At 60.6% G+C, this 24,888-nt stretch overlaps 2 protein-coding genes across 3 annotated transcripts; both read left to right on the top strand.

Annotated features, from left to right (window-relative positions):
* Positions 1–393: 393 nt before the first annotated feature.
* Positions 394–12,033, top strand: BSG (basigin (Ok blood group)). 2 transcript variants are annotated; one of them, XM_058858522.1, is made up of 9 exons: positions 454–550; positions 4,420–4,767; positions 6,358–6,514; positions 7,712–7,800; positions 8,252–8,379; positions 8,525–8,798; positions 10,637–10,661; positions 10,985–11,054; positions 11,219–12,033. In XM_058858522.1, the coding sequence occupies exons 1-8, from the start codon at positions 469–471 to the stop codon at positions 11,040–11,042; spliced, it is 1,161 nt and encodes a 386-aa protein (XP_058714505.1). In that variant the 5' UTR covers positions 454–468; the 3' UTR covers positions 11,043–11,054; positions 11,219–12,033. The 2 variants fall into 2 exon arrangements, with proteins under 2 accessions (XP_058714504.1, XP_058714505.1); XM_058858521.1 differs by lacking the exon at positions 4,420–4,767 and having other exon boundaries at positions 394–550.
* Positions 12,034–14,301: 2,268 nt separating this feature from the next.
* On the top strand, positions 14,302–24,509 carry HCN2 (hyperpolarization activated cyclic nucleotide gated potassium and sodium channel 2). Its single transcript, XM_058858788.1, has 8 exons — positions 14,302–14,808; positions 19,981–20,404; positions 21,111–21,272; positions 21,939–22,157; positions 22,306–22,452; positions 22,731–22,971; positions 23,147–23,311; positions 23,422–24,509. Exons 1-8 carry the CDS (start codon positions 14,357–14,359, stop codon positions 24,369–24,371), a joined length of 2,760 nt encoding a protein of 919 aa, XP_058714771.1. The 5' UTR covers positions 14,302–14,356; the 3' UTR covers positions 24,372–24,509.
* The last annotated feature ends 379 nt before the right edge of the window (positions 24,510–24,888 follow it).

Below are 24,888 nucleotides of genomic sequence, written 5' to 3'. Positions count from 1 at the left end.
CACATGGCCTGGGGGGCGTGTGGGTTCCGGTTCTCCCCCCGGTGCTCCCCCCGGTGCGTGCGTGCCCCGGCTCGGCAGGGACGGACACGTGCAGACCTGCCCGCCCCCCCCGCCCTCCGCGGTCTCGGACCCGTCCGGGGCAGCGGCTGCGCCGGGGCCCCCAAAGAACCCTCAGCCCCGCCCCCAGCGCGCGTTCCTATTGGCTGCCCCGGCCGGTGGGCGTGGCCTCGGCGGGACCGGCCCGAACCGGCTCTGCCCTCGGGGCCATGAGAGAGGAGAAGGCGCTCGGTGTGTTCTTCTCTCTGATTGGACGGGCCCGGCCGAATGGGCGGGGCCTAAGAGGCGCAGCAACGTGCGATTGGCCGACCGGAGGTGAGAGGGGGCGGGGCCCGATCTGGCCCCGCCTCCCCCCGGTGCCCCCGGTCGCGGTTATAGCGCGCGCGCGGCGCGGCGGGGGCGCGTGCGGAGATGGCGGCGGGCGCGGCGGGAACGCGCGCGGTCCTGGCGCTGCTCGTCTTGTGCTCGATGGCCGCCGGCGCCGTGGGGACAAGTACGGACCGGACCGGGGCGGGCCAGGGTGGCTCCGGGTTGGGGGCGGCTCCATTTAGGCAGCCCGGGATGGCGGGGGGTTCGCGGGCGCCCACTGGGGGGTCCGTGGGGGGTTGGACGGAGGGAGTCCTGCGGGGGCTCCGGGGGGCTTTGGCAGAATCCCAGTCCCGCGGGTGGGCTCCGGGCCGGCTCCGGGAGCGGCAGGCGGGGGGGGAGGAGCGGCGGCGCGGGCGCCTGCGGCGGGGCACGTCCGCGGCGGGCGGGGCCGGGGCCGGGGGAACGGAGGCGCCCTGGGGCTATCGGGGGATGGCCGGGCCGGGCTGGGCTCCGTGCTGCCGTCGGGCAGTGCCGGGGCTCGGGCGGAGGATGCCCCGGCGCACCGCGTGCCCGCTGATCTCTTTAACCGGAGGGGCGGCGGGGTCCGCCGGTGCTTTCAGCCGCGCTGGGTTGTTTTCTCCTTAGGAAAACCGAGGAGTTTGTTCCCAGCAGCCGCTTCTCCGGTTTGTGCGGCTGAGGAGCAGCATCGGGCCCCCGGGCTTTAAACGCTGAGGATGTTCGGGATAATCGGCGGGGCGGGCGCGGGGCGGCGGCTCCGGCAGCCCCGGGCGGGCGCTGAGCGCTCTTCCCGCAGGGATCAGCGGGCTCTGCCCTTCCCCGGGACTCCACCTTTCACCTTCTCACCTTCAGGAGGGGCTCACGGCATCCCCGGCCGTGTTCTCCCCGCAGCCCGTGAATCAGCTCTCGTGCACGGGGTGCAGATGGAAGAGGCTCGGTTTGGTCGCCAGTGGCGAGCAGCTGGTGCTGGCTGTTCGGCGTTTTGAGTACTTGAACAATTTGTAGCCTGTTTGCGCTTAATTCAGCGTAGTAGAACCGAACCCTGAGAGTGAAGGAGAAAGAGTGGGAGTATCCTGGAAAACCCAAGTGTGTGCTCCCGTAGTTTCTTTCTACAGAATTGCATTTGAATTTTGCAGGGCAGAGCCTCCTTCTAAGCCTCACACTCATCACCTGGAGATGCCCAGGGTGGCCTCATCCCACTCCCTGTGTGGCTCTGAGGGCTTCCTGCACCCTCCTGCCTGGGCACTGGTGCTGGAAGGACCTGGAGGAGGCAGTTCCTACCCTGGGTCTGAAAAGCCCTGGGAGGATGAGCTGGCCCATCAGTTGTGTAATGCCCATGTCCTGCCTGGCCATGCCTGGGCTTGGTGTGGAGCTCTGCTGGTGCCTCAAGGGAGCAGAATGGGGGCTGAAAAGTGGGGTTTGGCCTCTCAGCAGTGTTTAGGTTTGGCTTTATTCAGCAGACTGGGTAGCAGCTCACCCCATGGAGCATAGGTCAGTGTATGCCTGGACTCTGTGCCCTTGGGTCCCCCCAAGGACCCTGACTTTGATCTGGCTGTGCAAAGCTTAAGGGCAGATTTTATAGCTATTTTAAATGGCAAAAAGTGTTAGATCCTCAACTATCCCCTTCCCAAACCGAGAAACAAAGGTCAGACCTGTGGGACAGTGGGGCTCTGGCCTGGCTCGGCCACCCTGAGCACTCCCACTGCTGTTGACACCCCAGCAGCTCCTCCCTTGGCGCAGGGGGAGAGGTTGTTTTTAGTTTGAAGGTGACTCTGGAGAATATTATCTGGTCTCTGCCTTCCCTGCTGTCCCGCTGGCTCGGATACCACGCCGTGCCCGAGGAAGCATCCAGCTCAGCTCTCTGAGGGGTGTCTGGGCTTTGGGAGCTGAGCCCCACTTGCAGCCCATCACCCTCTGGAAAATGGCAGCAGCCCTGATCGATCCCAGCGGGTTTGTGCTGGCCATGCTCCTGTGCCTCGGGCTCGACAGCCGCCTTCCCCAGCCCAGAGAGCCCACGGTTGGGATTTCCTGCTCTCAGCTTTCTGCTGGGGACAGGGAGGCCGTTAATCCCATGGGAATGCAAATGGTACTCGCTGCTGCTGCTTGCTGGAGCCTTTTGACCCGTTTGAACTGCACGAGGTACCCTCTAACTCGGAGCAAATAACCTTGCGCAGCTTATTTTGTCAGCGTACAGTAATCACCTTGTAGCTGTAAAACCCTTGATCTTTACCAGCTCCCCCTCTTTAATTCGGGCCGCAGTTGGAGCAGACGGGCTCGTACAAGTGCTGTGGGCAGCTCCAGGGCTTGTCAGGGTTGGGAGTGTTTGATCACAGGCCTGTGGTGTGGAAAAACCTCTTCTCAGTGGTTCTGGGAGTGGAGCCCAACTGATCCCTCCCATCCCATAACATCTCTGGGTAGCCCTGAACCTCCTGTTTGGGTAAAATTAGTGTCTGCCTTCTCCTAAGAGTGCCTTGGTCCTTTCTCTTTTAGCCATGCTTATTCTTCAAGACTTTCAAAGCTCTAGTAGGAAAGTTTTTCCTTTGAAAAATGTGGAATTAATTTCTTTAGGAGTCAAGCTTAGCTTACAGGCTAACTTGTGTCTTCCTTTATTTTGAGCAAACTTGGGTTTGTGACACTGATTTGTTCCTACTCTCACAAAAAGCAGCCTTAGGATATCTTGTTAAAACCTCTTCAGGCTTTCAACCCCCTCCCAAAACTTCTAAGCTCACTTCCTCTGTGCCTGTACATCATGGTGCATCCATGGAAGGTTGTAATCACAAAGTGCTTTTAATTGAGCAAATTAATTCCTGGAAGGTTCTTGGGGTGCGAGCTGCCTGTTAGTACAGGAAGGATGTGTCTCAAGCTCAGCTCCTTCTTCTGAAACCTGGCTGGGGGTGAGTCACGTAGTAACCTCGACCTGTGCCTGATGGCTTTTCCCGAAGTGGAGCTGCTGAGCCTCCCTCCCTTCCTGCCTGCCCTGGGAAGGGCTCCTGGGGCTGTGGTCGCTGCCCCATGCCTGTCCTGGAGCCCGAGGGCGTTTGGCAGCTCCGCTCCCTGGGACCGACCTTTGGACTGGCTGATTCCACCACTGAACCCTCTGGCCTCCGGCTGCAAGGGCAGAGTGAAAAATACCCAAATTCCAGCCTGCAGCTGGTACCTGTGCCTCTGGTCTGTTTGTTGCCAGTTCAGCTCCGCAGGCTGGTCTTGCCTGAGATGAAAAGTCAGATTTCGCTGTTTGTATGACAACAAATTTACACGTTTCCTCGCCTGGCTCGTGACATCTTGCGGACTGCGAGGCTTTCCTCCTCCCCCAAAAAGAGTTCTTACCTCGGGGTTGTGCTCAGGAGTTCCTGCTGGGCACCTGGAGGGGCTGAGGGATGGATCAGGGGTGTGGGCAGGCGAGGGGCTGGTGCGTGTGGCTGGTACTTGTGGCTGTGCCCAGTGAGGGGGGGCCTGGGCCCCGGCCAGCTCTGAATTACGGTCAGGCAGCCTGGGGCTGTGCAGCGAGGGGGAACAGACACGTTCCTTCTGGAGCCACAGGGGCACAGTGAAGCCCTTTTCCCGTTTCACTTGTCTTAATCAAACTGGATGGGAAGGGGCTGGGTCAGTGTCCCCTCACTGTCCCCTCACTGTCCCCAGCTTCCCACGGTGATGTGCGCTGTGCAGCACCTTGCCACAGCACAGGCTGGGGAATGTGGGGGCTCCAGAGGCCCTTGGAACACAAATGTAGTGTTTTCATCCTGAGCTGGAAGCGCTGGGGGCCAGACTGAGGCCTTGGGCTGTCCCTCGCAGCAGGTGGGCGTCCAGTTTGGGTAGTGGCACACACTGGGAGCTGGTTTGCAGCCGCAGGAGATACGAAATGCAATCACAGCCTTGCCTGAGCCAGGCAGAGTTCAGAGTGTGGAGGGGAGGGAGGGAGGAGTGCGCTGATCTGGTGTGCACCCTCTTCTCAGTCGCCGAGGGTTGTTTATGCTTGTGGAAGGTGAATTCTTGCTTTGCACTAACACTTTGCACTAATACCTCTTCAACTCATAGCTGGTTTTATAAAGTCACCGCTGTCTCAAAAGAGACTGACTCAGGACAGCGTGGAGTTGTACTGCGAGGCGATTGGCAATCCCATCCCTGAGATCCAGTGGTGGTTTGAGGGGAACGACCCCAATGAGACCTATGCTCAGCTCTGGGATGGCGCACGGCAGGACCGTGTCAAAATCAACGCCACCTACAACCTGCACTCTACCAGCACCATCTCCATCGCAAACCTCACGGGCGACGACTCGGGCATGTATGAGTGCCGGGCTAGCAACGACCCCGACCGCAACCACTTGTCGAAGAGCCCCAAAGTCAAGTGGATCCGTTCCCAGGCGAACGTTTTTGTCATCGAACGTGAGTGGCCGCACCGAGGCCTTGGCACTTGCTCGGACACCGGTGTCTTTGAGTCTCCTGCCATGCTCACCCCTGCACCTGTGTCCTGTGGCTCCCGAAAGCTCCCCCCACCCTCCCACCCCAGCTGTAGAACTGAGAGACTCCCACCCTTCTGTCAATCTCCCCACCACCTGTGACTTGACCCGGAATGGCCCTGCTCAAAAAGGGTTGTGGCTTCCCAACCAATTCGCCCTCCGGCAATCCCGCGCCTTTTCCGGAGCCAAAAGAACCTGGAACCTGCCGCTTATTCCCGAGCGCCTCCGAGCCCTGGTGCTGGCTGCAGAATTGAGCCTCGATTCTGTGGTCGACTCGTGCCCTAACCACCACTGACCAGCGGCCCTTCCCTGCGGCTCGTACAGCTCCCGCTCCTTCCGGCAGCCCTGCTTTCAGCTCGCTTCCGTGCTGCTGACCCAGACTCGTGGGGAAACAAATCTTGCTTTGAGGTCTGAGATGCAACCGTTTTTGAAATGGCCGTGTCTGTGTGACACCTGAGTGTGACACCTGAGTGTGACACCTGAGTGTGACACCTGAGTGTGATGTCGTTGCTTGTCCTGTGGACGTGGCCGGGTTCCCTCTCGCAGAGCGGGCAGGTGAACGCCGGAGCGCCCAGGCTGCTTCCAGTGATAGAAACCTGGGAGGGAGATTAAAGTCCTGCTCAGGGTCTCCCCGTGAATCCTGGAGTTAGGAGAGCTGCCTTTTCAGCAGAAATGTGCTATGGAGTGCAGAACTCCAGCAGAACCCTTCTTCCAGTGGAATTTGGATAGGAGGAAAAGCAAAATGCCTCTCAGCCCTGGCAAAAACTGGTCCTTCTGAGGGATGGAGATGGGGTAGGAGGGCAGGGACCGCAGTGGCACTGGGGCTGTGCAGGGGTGCTGCTGATGGCAGCTGCCTTCTCGGACAGCCTCCTACAAGTAGAAATGCCTGAGTCATCTTAGGTTGCATAATTTACTGCTGCCTGGCGCATCGAGGCCCAGGACCTCTCGGAGTCACGGCTCTGTGTTCTCCCTGGAGTCACTCTTAACTAAACCCTTTGGTTTAGTGCCTCAGGTGACACACATACTGCTGCCACACGATCTTGTCTGCTCCCCCTCACCACAGAGGGTCCTGTGTGCTACCTGGAGGTGTCTGAAGCAGCTCAGGTGCTGGGAGGTGTTGACACAGGAGTGCTGTGGCGGCTCACAGCAGCAGAGAGCCGTGCTCTGCCCTTCAGAGTGACATTTTCCATTGCTTATTGAGCACTGGGCTGTGCCGGGGCTGCACCCGGGGTAGGGCCAGCGGAGATTCCAGTGATGCCGGACACGGCAGCGATCCTGCTCGTGGGGGGAGCAGCTCCAGGTCCAGCATGGCCAAACCAGGTCCACTCAGGCCTGGTCACCTGCTGTGGGGGACTCTGGTGCTGGCACAGCCAGCTCTGGTAGGGAACTGTGTGAAGGTAAGTGGAAGCTGGGAACAGAGACAAGGAGCTGTGGGGTTTGTGTTTCAGGTTCTTGGGCACCACGTCAGCTCTGCCGTACCCAGGGTTAACTTAAATCCAATTCTTTGTGAATGCAGGTCCAGAAATTACTGCTCAGGTCACTGAGGATGATGGCAAGGTGACCCTCAGCTGTAACATGTCTGCACCACAACCCACCATCACGGGCCACAAGTGGATTCACAGGGATAAGATCCTGGAGCAGGACGAGAAGTCGGGTGCTTTCACCAGCTACACGTGAGTGTCAGGGCAAGGTCAGAACCTGAGCACAGGCAGGTTTTTTTCCCAGAAGGCAGCTGCTGTTTGCTGTCAGCTGGAACCAGGGCTGAGTTCCTGCAGCCCTGCTGATGGGGTGGGGCTTTGGGACTGTGGAGCATGAGATGACTTTAACAGGGTTTTGGTAAGGCCCAACACTCTCCTTTTTGGGGAGGAGGGGAACAGAAAGAAGGAGGAAGGGGCAGTTTTGTGCCACAAACATCCTCTTAGAGATTCCCTGATTTTAAGCAGATGTTCAGCTGGACTCTGGTTATTCCATGTTCTCCCAGAACTTTGAAGGAGCCCTGCTCTGGACAGGCCACCAGCTCCCTGTGCATGGAGCGAGAGGCTCCAGTCCATGTTGTCTCTCCTTGGGGCTTTTTATCCCTTCCCAGAGTCCGGCTGTTGTCCCAGAAGGAGCTGTGGCAGGCTGTGGTCCGTGCTGGCTGCGGGAATACCAGCCTTATTGTGGCAGTGCAGTGAGCTTTCCTTTCTGATTACAGTCAGGCCTGGCTGGCACTGACCCAGCAGCTGTGGAGGCATCATGTCCCTTTGTATGGCAGTGCCGACGTGCCTGTCTCCCCATAGCAACAGGGAGCTGAACAAGGATTAAAGTATTTATAACCCAGCCTCCCTCGCGTGACCTCAATTCCTCAGCTGAGTGGTTTTTGGAAGTGGGAAGCGCCGTGCACGGCAGAACTAACAAACAGCCCCTTGTCCCAGTGCAGCCATGGGACAAACTCTGTGGGCCCCTTCCCTCGAGTGGGTATTACTGAGCAGCAGAATGGGATGTTTGTTGCAGGGCTGCATAATCCACTAAATCTCATTGCAGCAGCTTTACAGGAAGGAGAACGCGGGAGTTTTCCTCTGTGCAAGGATCAATCCAGAGCAGCCTGGCCTGGGTGATCTTTGCCCCGTGTTTCACTGAGCTGGAACAGTGATCACTGACTTGACAGACCCTGACACATGAAACCCTCTTCTGCCACCCTCAGAGTGTGAGGAGAGTGGAGAGTTTGGTTGCTGTAGGTACACAGTGCAGCATAAACATTCTGCTGGAGTGGGGGAAATTTGCTGTGGAGGAGGCTGCTGATGTTTGTGGGTGTCTGATTCCCTGAGTCTGGAGGTCGATATCTCTGGACAAGTCGTGCTGGATGCTGACCTGAATCCTGTTTTTGGTAGAATCAATGGGAAGAAGGAGGAGCACTCTGGCATCTATGAGTGTGTCTACGAAGGAAACCCGCAGATCAGAGGACAAATGAATATTTCTGGTAATTTCATCTCTTCGCTCCTGGGGTCTGAGGAGGTCTGTGGGGAAGCTGTGAACTCCTGAACACTTTGCTGGGGTCTTTTCAGCTGGTTGAGAAGCTGCTCCCAGCCCTCATCTGGCTGCAGGGCCTCTGCTTTCTGCGAGGCAGCGCCGTTATCAGGCCATTCCAGTGTCTGCAGAGTCAGCCCTGAGATCCTGCATTAAACCAGCCTTCTGTGGGCATGTTCCCACAGGAATAATGGATAGAGGGATAATACCTGCTGGACAAATCTCTTTGAGCCTTTCCTGAAGCTTGATGCACTTTCCTCTTTGAAAATGCCAAACAAGTGAGATGAACAGCCTGACTGAGGTTTTGGGGTAGCTGATTCTGGTGAGGTGGGCTGCAGGAAGCACAAATCTGTGTGATTTCTATCATGAGATGTCCCAATTATTTTTTTTTTTGTCTCGCCTAGTTGCCCCCCAGGTGGCAGCATACAAGACGTCCGAGCATGGGAATGAGGGGGACACGGGTGTGCTGACCTGCAAGAACCCCTCTTTCCCCGCTGTCACCACTTGGTCCTGGTACAAAAGTGGTCATGGGGTGAGTGCTGTGCTCCTTCTCCCCTCCTGCCTGCCCTGCTGCCCAGTCCTCGTGCCACCAGAATTGTTTCAAAGCTCAGAGGAGGGATTGCTGTGCTGCTCGGTCAGCACTGCCCTGAGATCCCTCTTCTCCCTCCTCCCTCCAGCTCCTGGAGAACGCCTCTGGGCGATACATCATCAAGTCCAGTGGCAACAAGACAGAGCTGCGCATCCTTAAATTGGATATTGAGCAGGACACAGGCGATTATTTCTGCAATGGCACCAACTCCTTCGGCACCAGGAATGCCACGGTGAACCTGCGCGTCCGCAGCCGCCTGGCAGCGCTCTGGCCCTTCCTGGGCATCGTGGCAGAAGTCCTCGTTCTTGTCACCATCATCTTCATCTATGAGAAGAGGAGGAAGCCAGATGAGGTTCCTGATGGTAAGAGGCACCTGGGTTTGAATCTGTCTGGGAAGATGAAGTGATTTGTGACAGGCAGGATGGGCTTGGAGCGAGTTCTGAGGTCCCTTTCTCAGGAGGGGTGGTTTGAGAGCACTCGAGGCACTTGAGGAGCCAGTCTGTACTGCCTGTAACTGCACTGTTTGTGACAGTCCTGCAGTGAGATCTGGAGCCAAAGAGGATTCTGTGCAGGTCAGCCTGACCCTTTGTCTCACCAGTTCCTCTTCTCTTTGCTCAAGAGCTTCCCTTGAGTGTCTGCAGGGCTGGATTTGCTTTGGCAGCTCCCACTCTGGACAAGGTGCTTTGTAAATAAGTACCAGAGCTTTTGTGGCACTGCAGAACTGTGAGGGACTGTGTCAGGGGCTCTGTAAGACCAGGCTTAGCTTAACTTGTGTTCAGTTCAGGATGTTTTGGGTCATCAGATCCACACATCCTGGATCTCAAAGACCCGGTACTATCTTTAATCTGTTCTGGAAGCACCAGCTCCTCCCTTTCCTTATCGGTGAGGATCTGCATTGTGTCAGCTCCCAGCCTCCTTTATCTGATGCTGTTAACAATGCTGTGTGAGTGCTCTGCATCCTTCCTGCCTGGGATCCTGCAGGGCCCCTGGCCCCCTGCGAGGAGCAGGCTCCGGAGAGGTGCAGCACAGGGGCTAAAGGTCAGATCCCTCCCCTGATTGCAGGGCTTGGAATTCCACTCGAGACAGTTTCACGAGCAGGTGTTTTGCCCTCTGACACCCCTGGCTGCAAGGCAAGTGCTGCCTTAAAGATGTTGTAGCTGCATCTCCCAGCAAAAACACCGTGTGATCTGGTTTGTGATGGCATCAGTCCAGGTCTGTGGGGTGCTGACCTGTCAGAGCTGTAGCAGATGCTTTGGCAGACAGGTGAATGTGCTGAAATGTCCTGATGCTCCTTGGCAAGAGGAGCTCAAGTTCCCAAGGGCTCGTGGATGAGGAATACAGCATCACACCCCTTTGGTAAACACACATGGCATTACACTGCCCTGATATGAAGTGGTTCTTTCTGCCCCAAAGTCTCTGTAGCTTTGCCCCTCCTAAAAGGTGAGAGTGAGGCCTGTCTGAGCCAGTTCCCCCAGTACTTTCTGTGAACTGGGTGCTCCTGTCACCTGGGATGGGGTGGTGACAGCCTGGCCTGTCTTTGGGGTGATATCCTTGCTGGTGTTACCTGTCCACTCTTCCTTTCTCTGCTGCTGGTGCCACCTCACATGGTAAGTGGAAGGTAGTTCCAGCCCTGTGCCTGCCTCTGTCCTCTCACCAGCCCTGAGCAGATCCTGGTGCCCAGAGTGTGGGACTCCAGGGGAGCCAGGCCTGCAGAAGAGGTGATGGGGAGCAAAGGAGACAACTGGGAGCCTCCTGTTGGGAGGTGGCAGATCTCAGGGAGCTGGTGAAAGGCCCCAGGGCTTGGCACGTGTTGGCAGAGGTGTTTCTGTAGCTGTGCTGCTCAGAACGTGGTGTGCAGTGTTTGTTTTGATAGCACAACGTGTGGGGAGGGAGAAAGGGCTTCCTGCTGCTGCTGCTTAAAGCCTCGTCCCTGAAACATCCTGTTTGGCTTCCCCTTTACCTGCTGTGAGTGTGCTGGGATCTGGGAGCCATCCCAAGTCCTGATGCCATGGGGGCGAGCACAGGGGATGGATCAGGGCAGCCAATCTCACCAGAGGAGCTCTACCCTCCCCAGTTTTAAGTGGTGCTGCCTGGAATGCAGCTCCCACTGCTTTAACAAGAGGCAGAGGTCACTTTGCATGTCTTCTTCCCTGACTGTTTGTTTTTTCCTTTCCCTTTCTGTGCTGTCCTGAATGTGAAGATGATGATGGAGGCTCTGCACCACTGTGAGTACCTTGCTTCTTCCTATTTAGCCAGATTTGTACTGGTAGATCTCATCCAGCCAGGGAATCTGCTCCAAAGATAAAAGCTTTATGCAAAGATAGAAGCTGGCTGGTGTGGAATAATACTCAGTGGGGAGAGATGTTCCCCCCATGGTTCATTTAATGTCCCCATGTGTAAACCTCACATAATTGGGGTGGCACCAGTGTCTGACCCTGCTCTGGGATCTGATCTCCTGCACCCTCTGCTTGGACCTGAATTACATTAATGGGTGAGGGGTGGGGAACTCTCTGCTCTCCCTTTCCTCTCACCCCTTCTCCCTTCCCAGGAAGAGCAATGCCACAAACCACAAGGACAAGAACGTCCGCCAGAGAAACGCCAACTAAGAGCAGAGCCAGGTGAGTGCCAGGGCAGAGCCTGGAGCAGGAGCTGCAGCATCTGAGTCTGCTGAGGCTCTCTGGGAGAAGCCAGAGGCTCTTCTGGCCCAGCATGGGCTCCACCAGCCCCTTCCCACCTGGTGCAACAGGCTTTATCTAACTGGCTTTTCTTTCTGTCCTGCCAGGTGATGTGTAGATGAAGAACTCGTCTGGACAATTTTATTTTCTTTTAATTTTTTGGTAAAATAGCACCATGGAATATTCTAGTGCGTCCTTGCGATTCAGTTACTTCACTTTCTAAGGAAACTTAAGTTGTAGAATATAAAATACACTTTTTTTTTTTCTTTTTTTTTTTTTTTTAAAGAGTCGCGGGAGGGTTTTTCTACCTGTAAATGTAAATCCTTTGTTCCTGCTAGTCTAGGTCTCTGGCTGTCTCTGTCCTAGGTTATTTCATGTTGGTACAGAGTGGGGAGGGGGGGTGGGAGTGCAGCTGTGTCCCACCTGCTTGTGGGGGTGAGGGAGGAGCTGCTTTGGTGGCTGTTGGGAGATGACCTGATCTGACCAGAGGGTTCAGGAAGGGGTTCTGTGTCTTTCCCTGTGAGTCACCAGGAGCAAGGCTGCACCTTTCCCTGGCAAAGGGCTCCTTCCTGGCATGTCCTTGTCGGGCAGATTCCCAGTCAGCTCCTGCCAAACTCTTGGTTACTCTGAAACAGGCAGCCAGGAGCTGAATGCTGGATAAATGATTGCTGTAACTTATTCCATGGGTTGTTCATGTCTCTGCAGTGGGGAGGGGCAGGGTGAGCCGGGGCTGGGGGTGGTTTTAAGGTTTAACAGCGTGTGCTTGTGCTTATGCTTGAGCCATCGCCGTGTGTGCGTGACGTGGGGGCCTGCGAGCAGACAAGTGCTCAGGGGAGTCTAACACCTTTACCGCTGGGTAGCATTGAACTGTTCCATCTGTTAACACTTCACAAATAAAGATGATTCCTCTCTCTTTTTTCCACCTCTGGACTCTGGTCTCTTCCCTCCGGGCCACCTGACCCTCTGGCTGCAGACCATGGCCCTGTGTCTCGGTTTGGTGCCAGCTCTAATTGCTGAGGAGATGCAGCTCGACGGGTGTAAAAGCCTTCATGGAGAGAGGGAGAGAGGGAGGGAGGGAGGGAGGGAGGGGTGTTCCCTGCTCTGCAGAGCCTGGAGGAGCCTGGGGCCCTGGGCACACTTGCCTGTATGGCACAATCTCTTCTTTCCCTGCTCCACAGTTCCTCGGGTGTTGTGGCTGTGGGGCCAAGGCTCAGCCCCAGCCTTGAGGAGCCTGCACAGGCCCTGCTGTTTGTGTGTCACACTTCTTCAAGCAGGTTTTCTGTATTTGTTTGCTTTTTTTCCTGCCCTTTAAGGTCAGAGCAAAGGTGTGAGACCTTTGTGCACAGAGCAGGGCCCTGGGGCCAGGGCAGGATGTGATGGGGAGTCCCTTCTCTGCTGGCAGCCCTGAGCTCAGGGGGCTTCTGCCAACATTCCTGCCCCTGGAGGGAGGCAGCAGAGCCCAGGGGCTGAAGAAAAGCTACCCTGTGTTCCCAGCTGGGCTAAGGTGCCCCTGCCTGCTTCATTCTGGGCACATGACTGAACCACGGCTTTGCTCTGTGGCCAGATCCTTGTCCTTGCCTGGGGTGGGACAAAGGGGGAGCGTGGCTGTGGTGGCCACCGTGTGCCCAGAGTGGTGGTGGCAGTGCTGACAGCCTGGTGCTGTGGTGGCTGGCTCCCTCCTGCCTTGCTGTGCCACCACAGCGAGGGCAGCATGGCTCCGTGCTGTGTAAATGGGTTATGCAAGGCTTTCACAGCCCCGGCCTTGCGCCATCCCGGTGAAAAATCAATGCATGGTTTAATTTCCTTTATGAAGATTATGGGTCCTGTCTGACCCGGCTCTGGGCTGCAGCACAAAGCAAAATTTGTGCCTTTATCTGGCTGGGCAGGGACAGGGGGACAGCAGCCCTGGGAGCTGGGCAGGGGATGACATTGTGCCGCTCTGGGCCGTGCTGCAGTTGCCCTGGTGAGCTGTGCCACAGCCCTGCCACGGCCCAGGGGCTGCCACATCGAACCTTGGGCAGGGATGGCACAAACAAGCCCCTGCTGTGGTGCCCCACCATGTTCCAGAGAGAGAGGGCCGGTGCTCTGAGCTCCACGGAGACCCTGCTCAGCCCCGGAGCCTCGGGACCAGCCCTGAGCTGCTGCCTCACTTCTTGTCTCTGGCGTCTCCAGCCTCCCGCTCAGGTTAAGCTGAATCAGTGTCTCGGTGGGCTGGCAGCAGCTGAAGGGCAGCAGTGCTCTGCCCCAGGAATGGTTTGGAGAAATGAGCTGCTCTTGGAGGCAGCCGTGCCAAGACCGGGGGGTGAAGTCGCAACAACGAGGCCGCTGTGGTGGGCAGCGCGACTTTTGGGGTGTCTCCTGCCCTGGAGGGTGGTGACAGGGCGGTGCAGGGCCCGCGGCTGGTGGTGGCCGCCCCGGGCTCGGCGCTGGCCCCGCTCCGGCTGCGGTTCTGTCCCGTGGCACCAGGTGGTGCCAGCGCCGCGCCCGAGGCTCCGGCACCCGCCGGGTCCCGCCCGGAGCTCCGAGCGGGGCAGCTCCGGCCCCGGCTCCGGCTGCTCGGGGGTGCTCGGGGGGAACCAGGGCTGCTCACTCCGGCACCCCCGACACCTCTCAACCCGGGGAGCCGCAGCCGGACGAGCCCGGTCCCGTGGCACAGGGCAGGAGGTGCCGGTCCCGATGTCTCCGTTCTTCCAGAGCATCACCCCCCTTGGCGGGTGTCCGGTATCCAACTTCGGGTGCTGGCGCTGTCCTGGAGCGCCGGTCCGGGGTCTCCATCCCCTGGTACACCTCGGGGGATTCCCCCTGACACCAGGTGGGTCCAGAGGGCGCTCAGGGCTGGAGCGATGGGTCCTTGGAGGGACGGGAGGGCAAAGCTCCCGTACCTGGCGATGGGGTCCATCCCTGGCTCGGGAGGGAGGTCCCTCTGGCTCTGAACCATCCCTGAGGCTGGGCTGGCGGCAGCGGAGCCCCCGCGGGGAGAGCGGCCGGTCCCGCACCACAGCACACCGGGGACTGCCCCGCCGGAGTCCGGGGCCGTCGGGGCGGAAGGTGGACGGCGCGTCCCGGTTGCCTGTTCCCGGTAGCCGGTCCCACCGGCGAGGGCTGTGCCGGCGGGGGGAGCTGCGGAGCCGCCCGGCCCCCGGCCCAGCCCCGCCGCCCGCCCCCGGCCCGCCCCGGCCCGCCCCCGCCGCGGCGGCGGGCGCCACTCGGCCGCCGGTGGCCTCGGCGGCGGCAGCGGCGGCAGGATGCGGGCGGGCCGCGGTGCGGCGGGCGGGGAGGCAGCGGCCGAGGAGGAGGCGGCCGATGGGGCCAAGCGCGGAGGGGCGGCGGCGGCGGCGGGGCGGGCGCGGGGCCGCGGTGGGAAGGGGTCCCCGAACGGCGAGTGCCGTCGCGGGGAACCTCCGCGGAGCCCCGGCCCGGAGCCGCCCCGCGAGCCCAAGGTCTCCTTCTCCTGCGGCGGCGGCGGCGCATCCCCCGGCGGGGCCAAGGCGGCCGAGGAGGGGGCGAGCGAGGATGCGGCCGAGGAGGTCCGCGGGAGCCAGGCCAGCTTCATGCAGCGGCAGTTCGGGGCGATGCTCCAGCCCGGCGTCAACAAGTTCTCGCTGCGGATGTTCGGCTCGCAGAAGGCGGTGGAACGGGAGCAGGAGCGCGTCAAGTCGGCGGGGGCCTGGATCATCCATCCCTACAGCGACTTCAGGTGCGGGGGTACCCGCGGGGTTCGGCCGCATCCCGCGGGGCCGGGCCGGGCCGGGCCGGGCCGGGCCGGGGAGCGGAGCCGCCGGGTGCGGCCGGGCCGAGGGCACCTTGAGCCGCCGCCGGGCGCGGGAGGGGACGAGCCGGGCATCCCCCTCCCCAGCGCAGCAGCCGCCGCTCCGGGGATGCCGGGAGCCCTCGCGGTGCCTGGGCAAGGGCATCCCCTCGTCCCCTTGTCCTTCCCGGGGTCTCGGCCGGTTCGGCCCGGCTTGGCCCTCCCGAGCCCCACCGGGCCTTGGCTCTGTCCCCGGAGCTCCCTGGGGTTCGGTGTCCCCCTCCCCGGGCAGGGGGACGTGCTTTGCCGCTGCCTGGCAGAGCGTTGTGAAGGCTCCCCCATCCCCCAAGGAGGCCTGATTCTGTCCCTGGGCTTCAGCCGGTTTGAGGGGGATCCTTCTCGCTCCTGAGAGGACTCGAGTCCCCAGGATCCAGCCTGTGTGTCTGCCAGGCGAGGAATGACAAACCCTGGAGAAAGGCTCTGCAGCTCCATCTCCTTCCCATCCCCTGAGCCCCGGCGAGCTCCAGAGTGGCAAACGCTTCCCGAGTCGTGAGAAAGCTACCGGGAGGGATGGCTGCGCTGTCTGGGGCAGGCAGCATGGCATCCTGCAGGGATGGGGAGGCCGAGACCGTGCTGGCATTGCTGGTGAACCAGCACTGGGAGGACTCTGCTCCAGAGGTCTCAAAGGGGCTGGAGGAGCATTTGACCGGGGCTGGGGGGCCGAGGGGCTCAGCCCCAAGTCGTTGTGCTGCTGTGCTGGTGGGAGGTTTGGGGTGGCTCACAGGAGGGTTTCCTGGGTGTCTGAGTGGGGGATCCCCCTGAGACAGTTCTCAGGTTCTGTTCACTGCTGACACTGATGGGTCCCCGTGGGTTGGGGTTCCCCGAGGCAGGTGGAGGTGGCCATGGGCTCAGGGCAGGGACCAGCACCTTCACCTCCTGATTTCAGCATCGTGTGCTGCTCCTGGGCTGCTCTGGCATCTTCCAGAGGAGCAGTTGGAGCCCTTTGGCCTCCCCTCAGGGCCAACTTCCTGCACAGGGTTTTGAGCCCTTCCACCCTGGGAACCAGCCATGGGAACCCAGTGGAGCCCCCTCCTCATCTTACTGGCTGGACACTGGGTTCTGCTGCAGATTTGGGGTGAGAAGTGGCCACACTGCCCGGCCACTGCTGGTCCTGTGGCGGAGGGAACTCCACTGTCCCTGCCGTGACAGAGCAGAGGTGGTAGTGCCACCTCTGGGGGCTGCTGAGCAGGAGGACCTGGCCCCTCCTCACTCCCTGTGCTCCTCCTCACCCTCAGCAGCTGAGGGAGGCTGGGAATGGGGTGACCCCCATGCCTGCACCGGGGCAGAGCCTGCCCTGCTTCTCTGAGCTGGCAGAGCCCACAGTGCTGCCAAGAGCGGGGATCTCCCTCCAGTGAGCCTGCAGTGGGCTTGAGGTCTCAGAGGATTCCCCAGAGTGCAGCAGCATCACTCCCTGGACTGGTGCTTGCAGCGGGCAGGTGGGTGCTGGAGTGACCTTGGGGAGTCACCCTGGCTGTCCTGCCCTGCACGGGCTTCGTCCTCCTGGAACCGCTATTGAGACTTGAAACCCATTGGGGCAGAGTGGCTGCCTGTGTTCTGATGCTGGAAGTGGCGTAGGAGAGTTCCCTGCCCAGTGGGGAGGAGCTGCAGGCAGAGCCATGGCATCCTCCAGCTCCACAACTGTGCACAGGAACAGGATCGGCCCACGCGAGGCTGGGCTGAGGAACCCGCTCTGCCTGTTGGGGACATGAGTGCATCCCTCCCCTGTTGTCCTGCCTTGAAATAATCAAAAAAGCATTTATCCTGTAATGACAATGGAGCGTGACCCTGCAAAACCCATTTCCCATCTTAAGAGAAAATCATTACCCATCTGCATCTGTGACATCATTTCATAATCGGCATCATTTAGCAATCCTGGCTCCTCATGGCCGTGGTGCTGCCATCGTTCACACACAATTCAGGGCAGATTTGCTCCAGGAACCAAAGTTGCTGTTTACATAAATATTGAATGACAAGGAAGCAATCAGGGCGGCTGGTGAGATCCTGAGCTGTGAATCTGATCAAAGAGATCTTGTAAGTGTGTGCTGGATCAGGGCCACCTCCTTTTGGGTGCTGGGCAATGATTATCACCAACTTTGCTGCTTCTGGAGGTCTCTGGAGGAACAGCCAAGCCAGCACCAACTCCTTCATTGCTTCTTTTGGGGTTTCTGCACCAGCCCTGGGGCTTTAGGAGCTGCAGGAGCTGCAGCTGATGGTTTGGAGGTGGTGGCAGTGCCCATCACCCTGTGACCACCAAGGGGCTGCCCAAGGGTTCCTCCAGCCTTCCACAAGGCTGGGCTGGGACTGGGCTTGGAGCTGAGCAAGAGGTTCTCACTGGTGATGATTTTCTGTCGCGAGATCCGTTCCTGCACGTGAATCAGGGGCAAAGACGCTTCCAGAGAACGTGTCCCTGGTGTTGTTTGGCTGGAGCCTTCCTCACCCAGGTTTAAATGCTTTCAGGGGCTTTCCCTCTGCCTGCGTGGTGCCACCACAGGGGCTCCTGAGCAGAGGGACTCTGCTGCTGGTCCTGGTGTTCCCATTCCCTGTGGTGAGGGTGCTGGGGAGCTGGGTCCCTCCCTCTGCAGCGTCAGCCACCGCTCAAGGGGAGGACAGGCTGTGACCGACTTGGGGGATGGTGAAGGTTTGGGTCCTTGAGCAGTTTGCAAAGCCTTTGTCCCCACTTCCCCAGGGATCCCAGGGAAAAGCTTTTCCAGGGGAGAGGGCACCAGTCACTCATCACAGCTGGCTGTACTGGCATCTGGGGCTACAGACGGCGCATTGGCCACCACAGCTTGGGCAAACTCCTGCCATTGGCTTCACAAGCCACTTCTCACAGCAATCTCATTTTTAGAATATGAGTATTTAGTGCGAGTTTGCAAAGTGCCGATCCTGCCCCAATCCTGTGCCAATCCCACACCGATCTTTCACTGATCCCGTGCTGCTCCTGCCCACCCGGCAGCCTGGTTTGCATCTGGGCCCCATCAGAGCCAAAGGGCTCAGAGGGAGCTCTGTTCATCCCTGTTCCACGGGATCAGCACAGACCGGAGTGGCTGGATCATCCCTGGCAATCCCTGGAGCTCTGAGTGCTGCCAGTGGAGTTAAGCAGGGACTACCCTGGCATACCATGGCCATGCCCCCCTCTAGGGCCTGGACCCTTCTCTTATCTTGCCCAGGACCTCAGACCAGCACCACTGTGCCAGGCGTTGGGCGGGTGATGGAGCAGGAAGGTGACAGCTGCCTCTCGCAGGGGCTTTGGGCATCTCCTGTCATCATCACTGTTGTACAATTGGGTCAGAAGCAAAGGAGGGGTGTCGAGGATCCTGATTAATTTGTTTTCAGATATTTTTAGTAGCCTGGATTGGATCTTTTTTCTATGCACATGAACCTTCCGAGGAAGAAAGCGTTGGCATCGCACGCTGGTCCCCGGGGCGATCGCACAGGGTCAGCTGTGTGCAGTGGGGGATCAGGAGCAGTTTATCTTTCTCCGCAGGCCGAATTCTGCCCTGGCTCAGCCAGATTGCAGAGGGATTGGAGCCAGAGGGGAGTTTTGCCCAGCTGGCGTGGTTATTTAATCTTTGTTCTTCGCAGCTTTGCATGGCTAATGCCCCTGTGGGACCCACGCAGCGCAGCAGGGTCAGTCCGAGCAGGAGCTGCCAGGGGGTTTAGGGACAGATCCAGCCCCACAGCAGCTCTGCTGATTTCGGCATCCCTGGAAGGTCGTGCCATGCATGGGAGCCCAGGGGTCCATCAGGGCCTGTTTGGTGCCAGAGCCGGAGCTCAGTGTAGGGGAGCACGGGGAACACAGCTCCTCTGCCGAGGGTACCCTGGGGACCGCCCTGGTGTGAAGTCATCGTTTTGCAGCAGTGACATCACTCACGGTTGCCACGGCAATGTCTCACATGAGGAAGGTGTCATTGGAGAAAGGTCAGGAGCTGGGATGCTCAGCTCCTTCTGGTCCTGCGCTATTCTGCGCAGTGGGGAGGGGGGGCCATGGCCCATCGCCCCTTCCTGTGTGCGCGGGGGTCTCCTCCTTGTCCCCCCCGTCCCGCGGGGAGCAGCGTGCCCGGGGCACAGCGTGGCACCCCCAGCCCCTCACCCTGCCCGGGTGGGCTGAGCTGGATGCGTGGGCGGGGGTCCTGCGTGTCCGTGCCCGTGGCACTGAGGAGGATCCCCCCACTCCTGCCCCCCGGCCGGGCGAGGCGAGGTGGCCTCCGCGTCATCCTGCCGTGACAGAGCTGCTGCTGTGACCTTGCAGATGCTCACAAAGGTCATCGGTGGCCCGGGAGAGGGGGACGAGGAGAAAGGGGAGAAGGGTGGGGTGAGGCAGGAGAGGGGCGGGGGAGCAGCGCAGCCCAGGCAGGGCCGGGGGCGGAGGCTGCCGCCCACCCCGCACCACCCGCGCGTCTGGCCGGGGCTGCGGGCGCTGCCGCCGCCAGCTGCAGCCCTACGTGCTCCGCTGCACCGGAGCCTCGGCGGCTCCTTCCACCGCGGGCACAGCCCGCCCCGGTACCCCCAAAACCGCGAGCCAGCCTGGCCCAGGGAGGCGCCGGGGTGAGGTGGCCCTGGCTGTCCCTGGGGACTGTCCCCTGTCCTTGGGTCCCCACTCTGGGAGCGCAGAAAGGGGCGGCCGCTCCCAGGGCTCTCGGGTACTGACTCTACCCGGGACCTTGAGCACTGCCCCTCGTTTGGGGGTCCCCAATCCCCGGGATGCTCCCGGGCAGCTCAATTGGAGTGTGTCCCCCTCCGGTGCTTGGTGCCATCATTCTCCCCTCCCCAGGACCTGCTGTCACGGGCCAGATAGACCAGCAGAAGCCCTCAGCCCCATCCTCTGACTCAATCAGGGGCTCTGCTGGCTGCAGGATCATCCTGGGGGCAGTTTGGAGAGCGGGGAGCAGGATGTGGTCTCTGGGAAGATGAAGGGGTTCCTGTGCCTGAGGTGGCATTAGACTGACAGTAGCCCAGTGATGCAGGTCCCTTAGGGCAGGGCATGGTGGCCGGGTCCCCTTGGCATGGGGGGTACTCTGGGGCACTGGTGACATTCCCCAACATCTTCTCACTCCCCAGATTTTACTGGGACTTCACGATGCTGCTCTTCATGGTGGGAAACCTGATCATCATTCCCGTCGGCATCACCTTCTTCAAGGAGGAGACCACGGCCCCCTGGATCGTGTTCAATGTGGTCTCTGACACCTTCTTCCTGATGGACCTGGTGCTGAACTTCCGGACAGGGATTGTCATTGAGGACAACACAGAAATCATCCTGGATCCCGAGAAGATCAAGAAGAAGTACCTCAAGACCTGGTTTGTGGTGGACTTTGTCTCCTCCATCCCTGTGGACTACGTTTTCCTCATTGTGGAGAAGGGCATAGACTCAGAGGTCTATAAGACAGCCCGTGCCCTCCGCATCGTCCGATTCACCAAGATCCTCAGCCTCCTGCGGCTCCTCCGCCTCTCCCGGCTCATCCGCTACATCCACCAGTGGGAGGAGGTGAGGACCTGCTGTGGGACCCTCTGGCAGCAGCTGGATGGCTGGAGAGTGCAGGAGCTGGAGGGGCCCTGCGAGCGCAGTGCTTCCCTGACAAACTGGAGGGCTGGAGAGGATCTGTGGGGCTGTTTGTGGGGCTGGTGGGTGGCTGTGACCCACCCTGCAGGGTTTGGGGCATCCCTGAGCTGTGATATAGCACCCACCATGGGTGCCAGCGTGGCTGGCACACCATCCCCTGCTCTGCCAGCAGTAAGACCCTGTCCCCCTGCTCAACTCAGCGCCTCCTGCCTCTCCCCTCTGGCTCCCTACCCCACCAGGAGCTCGGGGAGCACTGGGGAGGACAGCAGGACCCCCAAGCCCTTCGGGGTCCCCAGCTTTGAGGGTCTACCCTGCTTTGAGGGGACATGCTCAGCTTTGCTGTGTAGCTCTGGCCCACACCCTGCACTCAGTGCCCTGGGAGCTGCCCTGCTCAGTGCCCAGAGTATTTGTGTCTCCCTGATCCTCAGCAAGGCTCGCTGCCATTAGCGCTTCCCGGGCGGCAGCACGGCGGCACCCACCAGCTATAAATAGGCAGGTGGAGCACAGCCACCTCCAGGCCAGAGCCAGGCCAGCCATGGGAGCCTCTTCCAGCTAAGGCCATGCAGGTCAGTGCCCTGAGCTGTGGGGGACAGTCCCCACGCTCACCTCCTCCCATCCCACCCACCCACAGATCTTCCACATGACCTACGACCTGGCCAGCGCGGTGATGAGGATCATCAACCTCATCGGGATGATGCTGCTGCTCTGCCACTGGGATGGCTGCCTCCAGTTCCTGGTGCCCATGCTGCAGGATTTCCCCCAGAACTGCTGGGTCTCCATCAACGGGATGGTGGTGAGTTCCATCTGCCCCACACCATGCTCCTGCCTGCTCCCTGGGGCTCCCACCCATCCCCACACCATCCATCCTCCATCCTCCAGCCCCAGGAGATGCCATCTCCCCCGTGGGCCAGGGCTGTGGTGCCCCACGGCGCACGGAGCACCCGGCCCCACGCTGCCCTGCCTGCTGCCATCACCCTGCTGAGGTCTCACAGGACCTGGAGCAGTGGATTGATCTGGGTGGGAGGAATATGCTGACATGGGGCTCTTGGCCCCATCCCCTGCCTCCTTCTCCTGCTCATTAGCCACAAAGCTGCTATTAATAAATAATGGTCCCTGTTTCTAATTGCTCCCTCTCAGCCCTGCAGCCTCCTGCAAATGGCCCTTTTCCCCTGTCTGTCTCATCCTGTTTCATCAAATTTCCATCTCTGCTCTGTTCCGCCTGGCTTCCTCCTCTTCCTCCCCTGCCTGTCTCACCCTTCTCCTTCCCTGCCTACTTCGCTGGGGGACTTTGGAAAGTTGGAAAAGTTTGCTCATCAACAATTTCCTATTGCTGGGAGAGAAGTGGGACTGTGGCCAGGTGTGAGCCAGGGCGCTGGGCCCTCGGGTGATGCTCACACACACACACACACACACACACAAACACGTGTGCATGGCTGAGCTGTTGTCCCTGTCACCGCAGAACGACTCCTGGAGCGAGCTCTACTCCTTTGCCCTCTTCAAGTCCATGAGCCACATGCTCTGCATTGGCTACGGGAAGCAGGCGCCCGAGAGCATGACGGACATCTGGCTGACCATGCTGAGCATGATCGTGGGGGCCACCTGCTACGCCATGTTCATCGGCCACGCCACCGCCCTTATCCAGTCGCTGGACTCCTCCCGGCGCCAGTACCAGGAGAAGGTAGGACTGCGCTGCACGGGGCCCACGGATTTGTCCCCTCCTGGAGCCGTAGCCACGTGGGGTGAGGGTTCCCAGTCAGGAGCAGGAGTGGGGCAATGGAGTGGGGAATGGGGGTGGAGGTTCCAGCTGACACCACCTCTCCCCACAGTACAAGCAGGTGGAGCAGTACATGTCCTTCCACAAGCTGCCCGCCGACTTCCGCCAGAAAATCCATGACTACTACGAGCATCGCTACCAGGGCAAGATGTTTGATGAGGACAGCATCCTGGGGGAGCTCAACGAGCCCCTGCGTGAGGTGAGGGCTGGGGAGCTGGGAGAAGAATGCTACAGTGAGGATGGGCATTGCTCCCCCTTGCCAAGGGAGGGGATCCCCTGCTCCTTGCTATGGGTCCCATCAGCTCCTGCCATGCACATACTCAGGGTCAAACACCTCTTGCTGCAGCTTTGCAGCTCCATGTGGGAGTGTGTCCATGCACAGTCTCATGCCAGGGTGTCCATAAGACTGTTTGGGGTGGGGAGCACGTCCCTGGGGAAGGATGTCCCACATTCCTGGGCTCACCCACGTCCCCACAGGAAATTGTGAACTTCAACTGCCGCAAGCTGGTGGCCTCGATGCCGCTGTTTGCCAACGCCGACCCCAACTTCGTCACGGCGATGCTCACCAAGCTGAAGTTTGAGGTGTTCCAGCCGGGCGACTACATCATCCGAGAGGGCACCATCGGCAAGAAGATGTACTTCATCCAGCATGGGGTGGTCAGCATCCTCACCAAGGGCAACAAGGAGATGAAACTCTCCGATGGTTCCTACTTTGGGGGTGAGCACTGGCAGGACTGAGCCTGGTCCCCTCCCGGGGTGTGTGAGAGGCACTGGGACACCTGTGCTGTCCCAGGGCACCCAGTGCCTGGTGCTTCTCCCATCCTGCTCCTGGCCTGCCCTGTTTTGGCCTCGATGGTGGTGTTCTAACCTTGGCCCTGGCATTTTTTCCCCAGAGATCTGCTTGCTGACCCGTGGCCGGCGCACGGCCAGTGTCCGTGCAGATACCTACTGCCGCCTCTACTCGCTCTCAGTGGACAACTTCAACGAGGTGCTGGAGGAGTACCCCATGATGAGACGGGCCTTTGAGACTGTGGCCATCGACCGCCTCGATCGCATCGGTAGGACACAGAGGGGAGCCTGGAGGGGGAGAGGGGGTGTCAGCTGTGGTTCCCATGGGAGCTCAGCATAGCCCCAGTACAGGGTCTCACAGTGCTTCCTTGCTCTGTAGGGAAGAAGAACTCGATCCTACTCCACAAAGTGCAGCACGACCTCAACTCAGGTGTCTTCAACAACCAGGAGAACGAGATCATCCAGGAGATCGTCAAGTACGACCGGGAGATGGTGCAGCAGGCGGAGCTGCAGCAGCACACGGCCATGTACAGCCCCGTCCAGCCCCAGGTCACCTCTGCCATCGCCACCCTCCAGCAAGCCGTCGCCATGAGCTTCTGCCCGCAGATGGCCAGCCCGCTGGTGGGCTCCATGGCGCTGGGCTCGCCCCGCATGATGCGCCGCTTGCAGTACGCCCAGGCCGTGCCCAGCCCCTTCGCCGTGTCCCCCGTCCTGCTGCAGCAGAGCCCCCCGCCGCAGCCGCAGCCCCCCGTGCCCCACGCCAACCCCTCGCCCTCGCAGGACCCGGCGCAGCCCACGGCCCTGCCCGTCTCCACCAGCGCCTTCGCCGCGGCCGCGGCCAGCCCACCATCCCAAAGCCCCCTGGCCAGCCGGACGTTCGCCTACGGAGGCGCCCCAGGGCCGCTGGGCTCGCAGCTGTCCCTCAGCCAGCAGCCAGCGCCCAGCTCGCCCCAGCGCCTGGCCGCCCACAAGAGCACACAGGCGCTGCACACCAGCAGCCTCAGCCAGGATTCGCGGCCCCTCTCGGCCTCGCAGCCCTCGCTGCCCCACGGGCTGGCGGCCGGCAGCACCCAGAGCCCCCCGGCCTCTGCCCGCGAGTCCAGCACCTCCATCGGCGGGGGCCCGGCCGCCGCCTCGCCGGGCCCCGGCCCTCCGGCCGCGCTGCGGGGCCAGGCGCCCTCTCGGGGGGCTGCGGCCCACCCGGCGCCCGCGGGCTCGGGGCTGACACCGCCCGCCCTGCCGCAGGACTCGGCGGCGCCCCGCAAGGATTCGGCGTCCAGCACGCCCGACACGGACCCGGCCAAGTCCAGGCTGTCTTCCAACTTGTGACCTCCGCGCCAGGCACGGGGACACCGGAGTGCCGGCGGGGAGCCCCAGCTCACCTCGCGTCCGCCCTGCGCCGCCGGGTGAGGGCCACGGCCGCACCGCCGGCTGCCGCCCCCCGCCACGGCGCCAGCCCCGCTCCCCGGTCCCTCCTGCCACCCGCTGCAGAGCGGGGCAGATGCCGAGGGTGGGCCTGGGGCTGCTGTGCCCTTTCCCCCCACCGCGGGGTCACTGGGCTGAGCCCCCGGGTGTGTCGTCTCCGACCAAAGTCTGACCCTGTCACTCGCTCCCCGCGGCGAAGCCCCGCTGCCCCCTGGCCTCCCCGGCTGCCCATAGAAGCCACAGCTGCATCCTCGCCATGACCAACTCTGTGTATGATATCTCTGACCTGAACACATCCCTGTGTGTGACCCGCAGGACACCTCCCCGGGGCTGGCGGCTCAGCCCCGGCGCCGCGCGTGTCCCTGCGCCCCTCTCACAGACCCAAGGCGAGGGGTGATGGTCCAGGACTGGAGGTAAGTTG

The sequence above is a fragment of the Poecile atricapillus genome, chromosome 28, assembly GCF_030490865.1.
Source record: "Poecile atricapillus isolate bPoeAtr1 chromosome 28, bPoeAtr1.hap1, whole genome shotgun sequence".
NCBI lineage: Eukaryota > Metazoa > Chordata > Aves > Passeriformes > Paridae > Poecile > Poecile atricapillus.
The sequence above is the reverse complement of the archived record's forward strand: the minus strand, read 5'-3'. Positions and strand labels throughout refer to the sequence as shown.

Coding starts and splice junctions, on each gene's coding strand:
- BSG (XM_058858522.1), top strand. CDS start 469: ATGGCGGCGGGCGCGGCGGGAACGCGCGCGGTCCTGGCGCTGCTCGTC. Junction 551..4,419: donor CGCCGGCGCCGTGGGGACAA/GTACGGACCGGA, acceptor TTCAACTCATAG/CTGGTTTTATAAAGTCACCG. Junction 8,799..10,636: donor GCCAGATGAGGTTCCTGATG/GTAAGAGGCACC, acceptor CTGAATGTGAAG/ATGATGATGGAGGCTCTGCA.
- HCN2 (XM_058858788.1), top strand. CDS start 14,357: ATGCGGGCGGGCCGCGGTGCGGCGGGCGGGGAGGCAGCGGCCGAGGAG. Junction 20,405..21,110: donor ACATCCACCAGTGGGAGGAG/GTGAGGACCTGC, acceptor ACCCACCCACAG/ATCTTCCACATGACCTACGA. Junction 22,453..22,730: donor TCAACGAGCCCCTGCGTGAG/GTGAGGGCTGGG, acceptor ACGTCCCCACAG/GAAATTGTGAACTTCAACTG.